Source organism: Syngnathoides biaculeatus, chromosome 10 (assembly GCF_019802595.1).
Source record: "Syngnathoides biaculeatus isolate LvHL_M chromosome 10, ASM1980259v1, whole genome shotgun sequence".
Lineage (NCBI taxonomy): Eukaryota > Metazoa > Chordata > Actinopteri > Syngnathiformes > Syngnathidae > Syngnathoides > Syngnathoides biaculeatus.
The window spans coordinates 12612445-12623354 of record NC_084649.1 but is presented as its reverse complement, the minus strand read 5'-3'; the positions used below and the strand labels follow the sequence as shown (position 1 = coordinate 12623354).

Here is a 10910-nt window from a genome sequence, read left to right as displayed (position 1 = left end):
TCAGAAAAAGTGGGAGAGTTACGGTTGTGTAAAAAACTGCCAACAAATCCTCACTTTTCTAGAAAATGCATTTTAAAATCACGGAAATTGTGCAATTACACGTGCAAAACTAATACTCTCCAGACCTTCATCTTTATGTCAAAGAAACACAATCTAATCAAAGCCGAGATTAGCACAACAAACTTCAACGTTAAATTGTAGGTCAAGTGGAATGTGTTAATGTAAAATGTTAGATCATTATTTGGTTACATTTGAGAGATATAGTTAAATATTTGTTTTCCATGGGAAATTTCATATGACTAATGCTAAAAGGCATCATATTAGTATGGTTAGTTTAATAATATATTATTAATGTACGGTTTCACACGATATATCTGTAAAGTAGTCCATCATAAAGTCCCACACAATTCAATGCATAGCCTCCTTAGAGACAATTCAAATAAAAGTAAACGGCAGCTGAATGTGGATTCATCCATTTGCATTTTCTTCCAACAACTTCTATTTTGGTATTTGCAATCAGGCATAAGTCAGTATAGTGATAATTGTTTTTTATTTTTACTTACTTGTTTTTCAGCAGACGGCTTGCAGTCTCGCATCTCAGTGAAGCATATTCCCTCCCTGATGCCTACAGTAAGTGCACACCTACACACAGCGACTTCACGACTGGCTTTGCTGTTATCATACACACTTCCATTTATGTAAACCAGGACGTCGACTTGAATTGCAAAAGAAATATGCAAAAGTATATTTGATTACAGGTAGTGGAGTTTTTCAACTCCATTGTTTCTCTTTATGAAGTTATTTAGTCAAATGGGTGACCAAAGGGACGGAATCAGTATTCTGCAAGTACTGTAAAGGTCGTGCATAAAAGCAGTTGACCATCCATCCATTTTCTTTGCCACTTATCCTCACGAGGGTCGCAGGGAGTGCTGGAGCCTATTCCAGCTGTCAACGGGCAGGAGGCGGGGTACACCCTGAACTTGTTGCCAGCCAATCGCAGGGCACATAGAGACAAACATCCACACTTACAATAACACCTCGGGGGAATTTAGTTAATTTGCAATTAATGTTGCATGTTTTTGGGACGTGGGAGGAAACCGGAGTGCCCGGAGAAAACCCACGCAGGCACGGGGAGAAGAGGCGACAGCCACAGAGGCGGGGCCGGGATCGAACCCAGGACCTCAAAACTGTGAGGCCGACCAGCGGATCCACCGTTCCTCCAGTTGACTACTCTATGTCAGATAATTTTATGTCAAGAGTAAAGGAATGTAAAAGAGTGTAAAAGGAAGGGAAATGCAACACAGGGTGATGATTCATTCTTTTCCCAGAAGATGTCACTAGTGGGCCATTGTTTCTACATCCAGAGAACTCATAACCGGTTAAACCTCAACTGTATATTGGAAGCGTCTTGCTCACATACTAAAACGACTTTTATTATGGTCAAGTGCAGTGTGCATTAAAAAAAAAGTCAGCTTCCTGTGTTTAAGAGTTCAAAGTTCATAAGACCGAGTGGGAAAATTACCCTTTGAGGTGATTGAATGATAGTTTTTAAAGTCTAAATAGCTGCAATATAAACTCATGGACTAATTGAAATATCAACCTTTGTTTTGTGTGTGTGTGTGTGTGTGTGTGTGTGTGTGTGTGTGTGTGTGTGTGTGTGTGTGTGTGTGTGTAAAACCCAAACATGCTGTTAACCGAGGAAGCATCTTTTTTTTTTGACGCGTTGTATGCAGAAGCATATGCAACTGCTACAAGTCTGCATCTGATCATTTGTTTAGGCTGTAGGGCGATCAAATTCAAGGAGAGATATGTACAAAGTATTGCATCATCGATTTGGTTACAGTCGTCCTCTCGAACACATGATAAAACAATAACTGTGTTTTTTTTAACCAAGAATAAATGAGTCATACACTGTAAAAAAAAAAAAGATGATTATATAATAATAATTCGTCCTAATAAGAGACCTTGCACCCTCCCTTCATTCTGTTCCTCTTGACTTGGTGACAGACCTAAAAGCCTTTTGTTGCCATCTTAGCCAATAGAGACGGATGACGACAGCGGGCAGCTGAGATATATAAAGAGCCCTGATTTTGACCGCCCTTGCACAATTTCCAGTGACACTTCTGCACACTCACACACCTCATGCGTGGACGGAAACTAGTACAGCGGACGCCAAAAACAACCATCGCACTGCACGTGATCGGGCTATGCATTCGCCAAGTAGAGATTTGGTCAACTTGCAATAAAGACACACTGGAACGCACTATTCTTCCCCACTGCAAAAGGGAACTTCTCGGTGCTGGATTAGATGCCACTCTGGTAGGATAAGGACAGGAGCGACGCACAACCAAGAGAGGGGATTTAACTGGGTAACGTGAGTTCAACAACAAAAGGAAACAAGCAAAAAAAAAAAAAAAAAAAAAAAAAGTTGCATTTCCTGCACGCATCGTCATGTCGAGGTATAACTTCTTACTGTGCTTGATGGTGCTCATCTCCCTGGGACAGTCGGGGAGCGATGAGCCCAATCTGCTGCTGCCTCCCGCCAGCGAGACGCCCACGGATGTCGGCCTGTCGCTCCTGGACGAGGACGCCGGTTCCCACGAGTGCTCCGCCTGTGTTTGGAGGGAACAAAGCAAAGTGCTGAGGCTGGAGACCATTAAATCGCAGATCCTGAGCAAGCTGCGTCTGAAGCAGGCGCCGAACATCAGCAGGGAGGTGGTCAACCAACTGCTGCCCAAGGCGCCCCCGCTCCAGCAGCTCCTGGACCATCACGATTTCCAGGGAGATGCGTCCTCCCAGGACGAGTTCATGGAGGAGGATGAGTACCACGCCACCACCGAATCCGTCATCACCATGGCTTCTGAGCGTGAGTATTCACGGACTTCGCCTCCTCCGACGCGCGCAGCGTCCGTAATTGCGCAACCCGGCGGACTTTTTGCACTTTTGAGTTTCTCTGCCCCATTCGCGGTTCATGACGCCGAGTGACACTTTTGTTGTTGAATTCAAATAGACCTCGGCTAATTGGCTCAATCAGCTGTTGGTGGCAGCTGTCAAAAAAGGGTGGGTGGAGTGGTGGGGGGGGGGGGGGATTACGTGTGAAGCTGATAAATCAATATTCAGCCAGCCTGATGAGCAGAAGGCAGCTTGACAACATGGCCTTTTTGTTTCCTCGGTGCAAACAATCACTCTGCTAATAATGATGATGATGATGATGATGATGGTCCGCCGTGTGGAGCAGGCAGCTGCTCTCTTGAGTCCACCTCCTGCTGCTGTCAGCATGTGGAAAGCTTCCCCCTTGTTTCACCTCGTTTATGTGTGCGGACGCATGACAAAAGCAGGCCGAATGTCAAGTGCATTGTTAATGATAACGCGGCTTTAAAATGCGGGGAGTTATGACGGCACTGCGAGCGGGCCCGACAATTTGCTGGCACTCTCCTCGTTCGCCATAAATCCACTGATAAACCGCAGGGAAGCCTCTAGGAGACATTTGATAAAATTACTGTTGAACCCTGGCAGCTGTGCTCTATCGCTCTTTTATAGGAGCCTCTACCGGTCTCCCTGCTGTTCATCGCAGTGAGAAAAAGTGTGTCCAAAAAGATGCCATTGTTCCCCTCGTGCAACGCCCCCCCCCCCGGCCGCACTTGCCTTTTTAAATGCGAAGTTTATAGGCACAGCTCGGTTTTTTTCCTCTTCCCCAACGCGGGTACACAAAGACGGAGAAGCACTCGGGGTCGAGGGGAGTGTGTGACCTTTTCCTGCAGGATCGTGGGGTTCAACAACATTTACACACGTAATATATTCTACACAAGGCGGATAAAACACGCCCCAAATAATCCGCTCGTACAAGCCTCTGAACAAAGATGGGCCGAAGCGCCTCATGTGCTCGAAATGAATAGCCATCTTTCATACTTGTACTTAAAAAGTGTCTGCAATCTGCTAAAATCTATCTATCTATCTATCTATCTATCTATCTATCTATCTATCTATCTATCTATCTATCTATCTATCTATCTATCTATCTATCTATCTATCTATCTATCTATCTATCTATCTATCTATCTATCTATCTATCTATCTATCTATCTATCTATCTATCTATCTATCTATCTATCTATCTATCTATCTATCTATCTATCTATCTATCTATCTATCTATCTATCTATCTAGTTACAACAGATCTGTATTCTTCAACAAAAAAAATCTGAATATAAAAAATATAGCTTGTTCCCCGTTTTTATTCTTTTTTTAAAGGCACTTTAAAGCACAGCTTTAGTGTTTGTGTGAAAGCACACATTATTAAACCATGGTCTTAGTAAATATTCGATTCTGATTGGCTGACAAAATCCGTCTAAAGTAGTTCCTGTGTAAAAATCACTAAAAATCATTGTTCCAAATTAATGCTAAATTAATCCTTAACCGTTAGATTAGATGAACAAACATAGGCACCTGACAGAGTTAGGTTTTCAGAGAAAGAAAGGTGAACTGAGTGAATTTAAAACACCAATGAGTGAAAGAACAAAATAGGTAATTAAAACACTTTCCAAATATTACCGTTGATGTTTTCCTGATGTTACCCTGCAACAATTTCATGCCGCCGTGCAGTCAATGAACACCGACAGAAATGACAGTTTCCAGCTTTAGAGTCTGCAACCAGAATGATACACCTCTATTTACTTAAATGTCACAAATTGTTACTTTTTTTTTTTTTTTTTTTTTTACCTAGAAGTCTGTAAATTGTGGTCTGGAAAGATGATACCATTTTATAATCTCAGATGTGTTTCATCCCCATCTTTATCTTTCATCTCCCTCACTTCTTATTTTGCTCTCTTTCTCTCACTCTTTATAGCACTCAATAGCTGTCTTTTTCAATCTCTCATTTCATGCAGTATCTCTCTCTATCACTATCCCACTCTATCGCTCTCTATCTATCTCATCTTTCTCCCTTTCTATCTCGCTCCATGTCTCTATCACTCTCTATCCATTGCTATCTTGTGCTCTCTATTTCTCTTTATCTGGCCATCCTTTATCAGGAGCTCCTTGAAATTCTTTACATTTTTTCCTCACCTGCTAAGACACATTTCTTGAAAGCCTCCATCGTTTTCTTTCAAATGTAAACAAACCCCAACTTTAGATGGTGCTCTACAAGTGGGGGTGTTATCTCAACAGTGACATTGCAAAATGTCTGATGGGATGTCTAATGGAAATGTATAGTATGGTTGATATATTATGACCGGCACAGTGGAGCAACTGCTTTGAGCGTTCACATCCCGGCCCCGCCTGAGTGGAGTTTGCATGTTCTCCCCGTGCCTGCGTTGGTTTTCTCTGGGCACTCTGGTCTTCCCGCATCCAAAAAACATCCATTCATTGGAGACTCGAAATTGCCTCTCGATGTGATTGCGATTGTTTGTCTCTATGTGGCCCGCGATTGGCTGGCATTCAGTTCTGAGTGTACCCCATCTCGTGCCTGATGATAGCTGGGATAGGCTCCAGTACTTCCGCGACCCACGTAAGGATAAGCGGCTCCGAAAATGGATGGGTGACGTATCATGACAATTTGTGAAAACAACTCTGTATGTAAATATTTATGTGATGAAGTAACTACTAAATGTTGCCTTGTGTGGAGTTTTCATGCTCTCCACACGTCTTTGTGCTAAATCAAGACCTACTCAACTTAATTGGTACTGTTCTATTTTACAACTGTCACTGTAGAAGAAATAATAGCTTTGCTTAATCAACTTTAACTTTAAACCTTTATGGGGCACATTCCAGCACTTAGAAATTCTAAATTTAGTCCATTAGTACACAATTTTTGATCACCACAAGATAATGGTGAACTAGCAGTCAGCAAATCTAACTCACAGTTCTGAGGTCGGTGGTTCAAATCCGGGCTCTGGCATTCCTGTGCAGAGTTTGCTTGTTTGCGCTGTGTCTGTGTGGGTTTTCTCCGGGTATTCCGCTTTCCTCCCACATTCCAAAAACATGCATGCTAGGTTAATTGACGTTAATTTTCTGTTTTATGTGCCCTGTTATTGGCCGACGACCAGTTCAGGGATTACCCTGCCTTTCGCCCTAAACTTCTGAGATAGGCATCAGCACACCGGCTACGCAATAGTGAGGATAAGCAGTTAAAAAAATGGATAGACAACATAAGGTATTTATAATGGCAGAAAAACATAAGTGCATATCATCATTTGCATGGCGGTACTAAAGCATTGGCAAGAAATGTGAAATATATTTTATGTGGACAAGTGAGTGACACAGTAATGTGACGCTTGAGCAAGTAGTTTTGAAAATTTCAATGCTGATCTGAAAAAATGTCCCAAAGTGAGTGTGGTGGTTCACTGGCCGGACTTCCACGCAGAGGCCACGGGTTCCGTGCAGCCTCAGTGAGGGTAGGAATGGCTGCGTCTCTTTTGTGCCCTGTTTTATGGCCGACGTCGCATGTTTATTGACTCGCGACCAGTCAAGAGTATAAACTGCCCTTCACTAAATAGGCTTCAGCTCCCCATCAGATGTCACAGATTTTATTCTCATAATTAAATTTCTCCACTGCTTGGGAGAACCTGGTTCTTATTGTGAGGTGTGTGGCTTCCAGTTTGACATTTCAATAAGTGACAACATGTTTTTGCATAGAATGAGTTGTGCCTTGTGTAACACTTTGCTAAACTAATCAAGCACATTTAAAAACAGTAGACAGTGATTCATCCATTTTTGGAGCCGCTTATCCTCACTAGGGTGACGGAAGTGTCGAAGCATATCCCAGCTATCAGGGGGCAGTTGATGGGTGGGCATATAGAGTAACAGTGACCACATTTTGGGGGAATAATACAATAAACAAGAAGGGGAGAAACTCCAAAAGCCCATTCAAATATGTCACAGCAATAGATTGTTGTTGTTCTTTGTTTCCTCTGATGTCATGACATACATTTGCTTCCTTGTTGTTTTGGGGTCGCTCGTATGCATGACATATCTGCTGTATCTGTCATATTTCAGTACTTGCTTCATGCTGGCGGCAGTTTTCATCATCTGCTGCTTCTCCCTCACACCACCTGCCCCCACCTTACCTCCTTTTTCATCCCTCAAGCCTCAATTGTTACCCATAGAAGAGTTGTGAGGAGTGCATCTTTCTCTCGCCTATAGGGATTAGAAGGGCCTTCCTTTTCGGTCTTTCTTTCTGTGATTGAAGAAGGACTTCAAACACGATACTGTTCCGCGCGCACGTCGAACCCAATCACCCTTTCCCGGTTATGCTCGCTCCCTTTGATGGCCGTGTGGGTTCACGCAGTACATACTGAAGCGGACCTGTGCCAGAGTTGCCTCTTAGTATTCACTCAAGGTACGTGTGGGTGCCGCAGTGGGGGTTTACAAAGTCCACGCTTCGGAGTGGCTAATTACTATGAAATTTCATGGAAAAGTACGGCTATTTATATCATGTTCTGGCCCTTACTGTACTAAATCATCCACCTCCATACAGGATGCTCTGGAGGGGACGCTGCTGTACATTTCATCCCTAACCGGTGATGTTTAGAGTAGTTCAAAGAGGACGGCGTTGTCATTGGCAATGATTATACTGTGAGGTTGATTGTGTAATTACTATGTTGGCATGAAGGTGATTTAACTCGAAGTGTAGTGGGGGGATTTGACCCCATATGTTTCTTGTTTGACATAAGGATAGGCCTGTTATCAGTGTAGTAATAATCAACATGCTTTTAAAAAAATGCTGTTCTAATAATGGTACTTGTGGGTTTTCACTACTACTGTTCACAAAATAGTACAGATGCGATACCTTTTTTTGCAACTTTGGACCAATTATGTACCTTTCTAATCATGGACGGTACTTGTTTTAGGGGTTCAATTGTGAACACTGTAGGGTCTTTAACAAAACGGCGTACCTTGGAAAAAGTAAATAAATGCCAATGGTGCCTTTTTGCTCACAGTACCCTAAAATACGTTATTTTTGCACCCCACTAGACTGATACATCTGTGGAGCACACCTGCAGGTGGTTGGTTCTGAAAATAGTACAACAGTGTACAACATTAAGGAACCGAGAAAACCTTTTCCTGACAATGTCGAGCCACATGAGCAGTTTTAGAAGAGATGCAACACATTTGTGGAATGAGATATTGGTTGCTGTAAATATTCTGTCTGTTTCCATGATTTTACATTTTTTCATTTTAAAGAGCTTCTAAATATGAGAAAGGGCTGCTGATTTTGTAGCTGTGCAGAGCAATTTGAAAATAATTAAATTGGACAGTGCACAGAGTGCAGTGAGCGTATTTATATTTAGCATCACATTCATTACATTTTCAAACTTTACCATTGTCAAATATTTGTATACCTGCTGTCCAGTGTGACAATTAATAGGCAGTATGTTAATTTATGTAACAGGTACATTCAGTCCAACCACAGGTGGGAGTGGTTGTGTGAGTGGTCTGTACGTGGAATTCATAGAAATACATCAACATACAATGTTGGACTGGTGTCAACACACATGGATTCTCGAGGACACCGATGCGCGCACACAGACAGTCGCACACACACTCAAGAGAAAAGTTCTCCTATTGACAAAAAGGGTCACAGAGTTCACAGCTATGTGATATATTGAAGAGGAGACTATTAACCTCATCAGGTCTCTTTCTCTGGCTGCAAAGACGAACCGGTAGTAACTTGAACACTTATCCCCCACCACACACACATCCACCAAACACTCCCACAAAAAAAAAACAAGTCTTTTATAGTGTTGACCCTATAAAAGGGTCATTTCCTGAAGGTGCAGGAACCATAAAAATTAAGAGGGAGAGCGCTAAAAGGACAGAGCAGCATAAGCCGGACTCTCTGTCTTCAACTCACTGGTAACTATTTGCGGCAAGTCGGTGACTATGTGAGGTTTTTATAGATTTATTTATTCCACATAGGTCTCAGTTTGACGATGACACTTGTTCGCCTTGTGTTGTGAATAGAAGAGCTCCGAGGGGAAGATTGCTGTTGAATTGCTCGGTCACCGGGGCATGACCGGTTTGTTTAAAAAGAAGTAAAAAGTCAAGAAAGGTCTGCAGGACTGTTGAAATTGCACAACATACTGTCAACTTTATGGCTAATAAAATTTCAAAGGGACCAAAGTCTATTAATACAGGGACAAAATTTCCCCAGGACCTCTGGAATCTCACTCCCTCCACCCTCCTTACTCTATTCCCACGCTTCTCTGCACCAGCTACTATAGGCGGCTTTCTTCTGCTATATTGCCTTGGCCTTTAACGCACACATAAACAAAAATATTAATCATAATCAGGACACACTCATAATTACATTTCGGTGGTACCGTATCACTGAGGGGCAAAAGAGAAATGTTGGGCTTTGTTTGTGCTGCTCATCTCTTCTGCGGAACATTTTGGGAGCGTGCGATGGAGTTAGGTGCATCTTGACTCATGCTGTGCGTACGAAAGGGGGTGGAAGAATGAAGGCTGTGAGTCCGCGGGGAGCGACAAGCATCCCAGCTCTATCCTAAAGGGACTGAAATCATGGAAGGGTTTTATAGGTACACTTAAAGAGACTCGAAACAGATGTTTCGTTTCACTAATAAAGGAAATAATTACTTTGGAGCAGTAATTAAGCCCTGTGAGGCGACATGGCTGAAGAGGGGGGTGGGAGGAGGAGTGAGAAGATAAAATGGAGATCATTGAGGGATTATTGTTGATGGATGCGTTCAGCCTCTGTGTGGTCGTATGGGCAAGCCATCAGTTTATGGTGGAATCCATTAAAACTAAGAGGCGTTTAAGAGGGGGAAATGCAACGCGGGCATAATGCTGGATCGTCCAAGGGGAGGGAGCAAAGTGTCGGAAGGAAGCACAATCAACAGTAGATTAGCTCACTTTTTTCACATGAAAATTTAATTAGCTCCATTTCAGCAGCAAAGGAGCGTGGCTTTTTGCTGTACTGCATCACCGTCTAAGCTCCGTTATGAACATTACGGAGATGTATTGGCCAATTATTCTTCAAGGAGTTTGACTTATACATTGTAAAGTACACTTTAATAAAGCTCATAAAGGGAATGGTTTTGTGTTGTATCGATATCTTCAACCAGTAAAGGAGGAAAAAAAATCAGGCATACAAAAATAATAAAACACCTGCTTGACCCTTTGGTCATGTGAGGAAATCCTTATAAAGTTTTACATTTAACTTGAGAATTTAGTCCACATTTCCACCAGCTGTTTTTTCTTTTAATTACTATGTGGATCAAGTTGAAAGTTATTGGCCTTGGATGTAAATGTATTGTTCCACGATTAAATCATGGCCTATTCTATATAATAATTAACACCTTCCCACTGAAATGTTCACTTGTGTAGCCTACATCATGCATCCATCTATTCATTTTCCATATCGCTTATCCTCACTGGGGTTGCGGGCGTGCTGGAGCCTATCCAAGCTATCTTCGGGCAAGAGGCGGAGTACACCCTGAACTGGTCCCCAGCCAATCGCAGGGCACATACTGTATAAACAAACAACCGTTTGCTCTCACATTCATGCCAACAGGCAATTTGGAGTCCTCAATTAGGCTAGCTTGCATGTTTTTGTGATGTGGGAGGAAACTGGTGTACTCACAGAAAACTCATGCAGGCACAGGGACAACATGCAAACTCCACATAGGTGAGTCCAATTTCAACCAAGATGGGCTGCTAGCCAAGTGCAGGCGATTTATTCATACTCACATTCACACCTATGGACAATTTAGACTCTTCAATTAACCTACTAATTTCTTTATTTATTTTATTTTTAAAAACCATTCCATTCTTCCAGGATTGTCCTTTATTTAGCTCTATCTATCATCCTTTCAACTCTGACCAGGTTCCCTTTGCGTGCTAAAGAAAAGACTACCCACAGCATGATTTCGCCAGCACCTTGTTTCACAGTG

The 10910-nt window shown here is 42.4% G+C and overlaps 1 protein-coding gene across 3 annotated transcripts in view; it reads left to right on the top strand.

Annotated features, from left to right (window-relative positions):
* Positions 1-594: 594 nt before the first annotated feature.
* Positions 595-10910, top strand: part of LOC133508161 (growth/differentiation factor 11-like) — a 31796-nt gene continuing 21480 nt past the window's right edge. For 2 of the 3 annotated variants that reach the window (XM_061833968.1, XM_061833967.1), the window contains exon 1: positions 2121-2866. In XM_061833968.1, coding sequence (XP_061689952.1) covers positions 2452-2866 — 415 coding nt within the window. In that variant the 5' untranslated portion in view covers positions 2121-2451. Of the gene's footprint in view, positions 631-2120; positions 2867-10910 lie in introns of those variants that run through there. The other variant, XM_061833969.1, reaches the window with a different exon arrangement.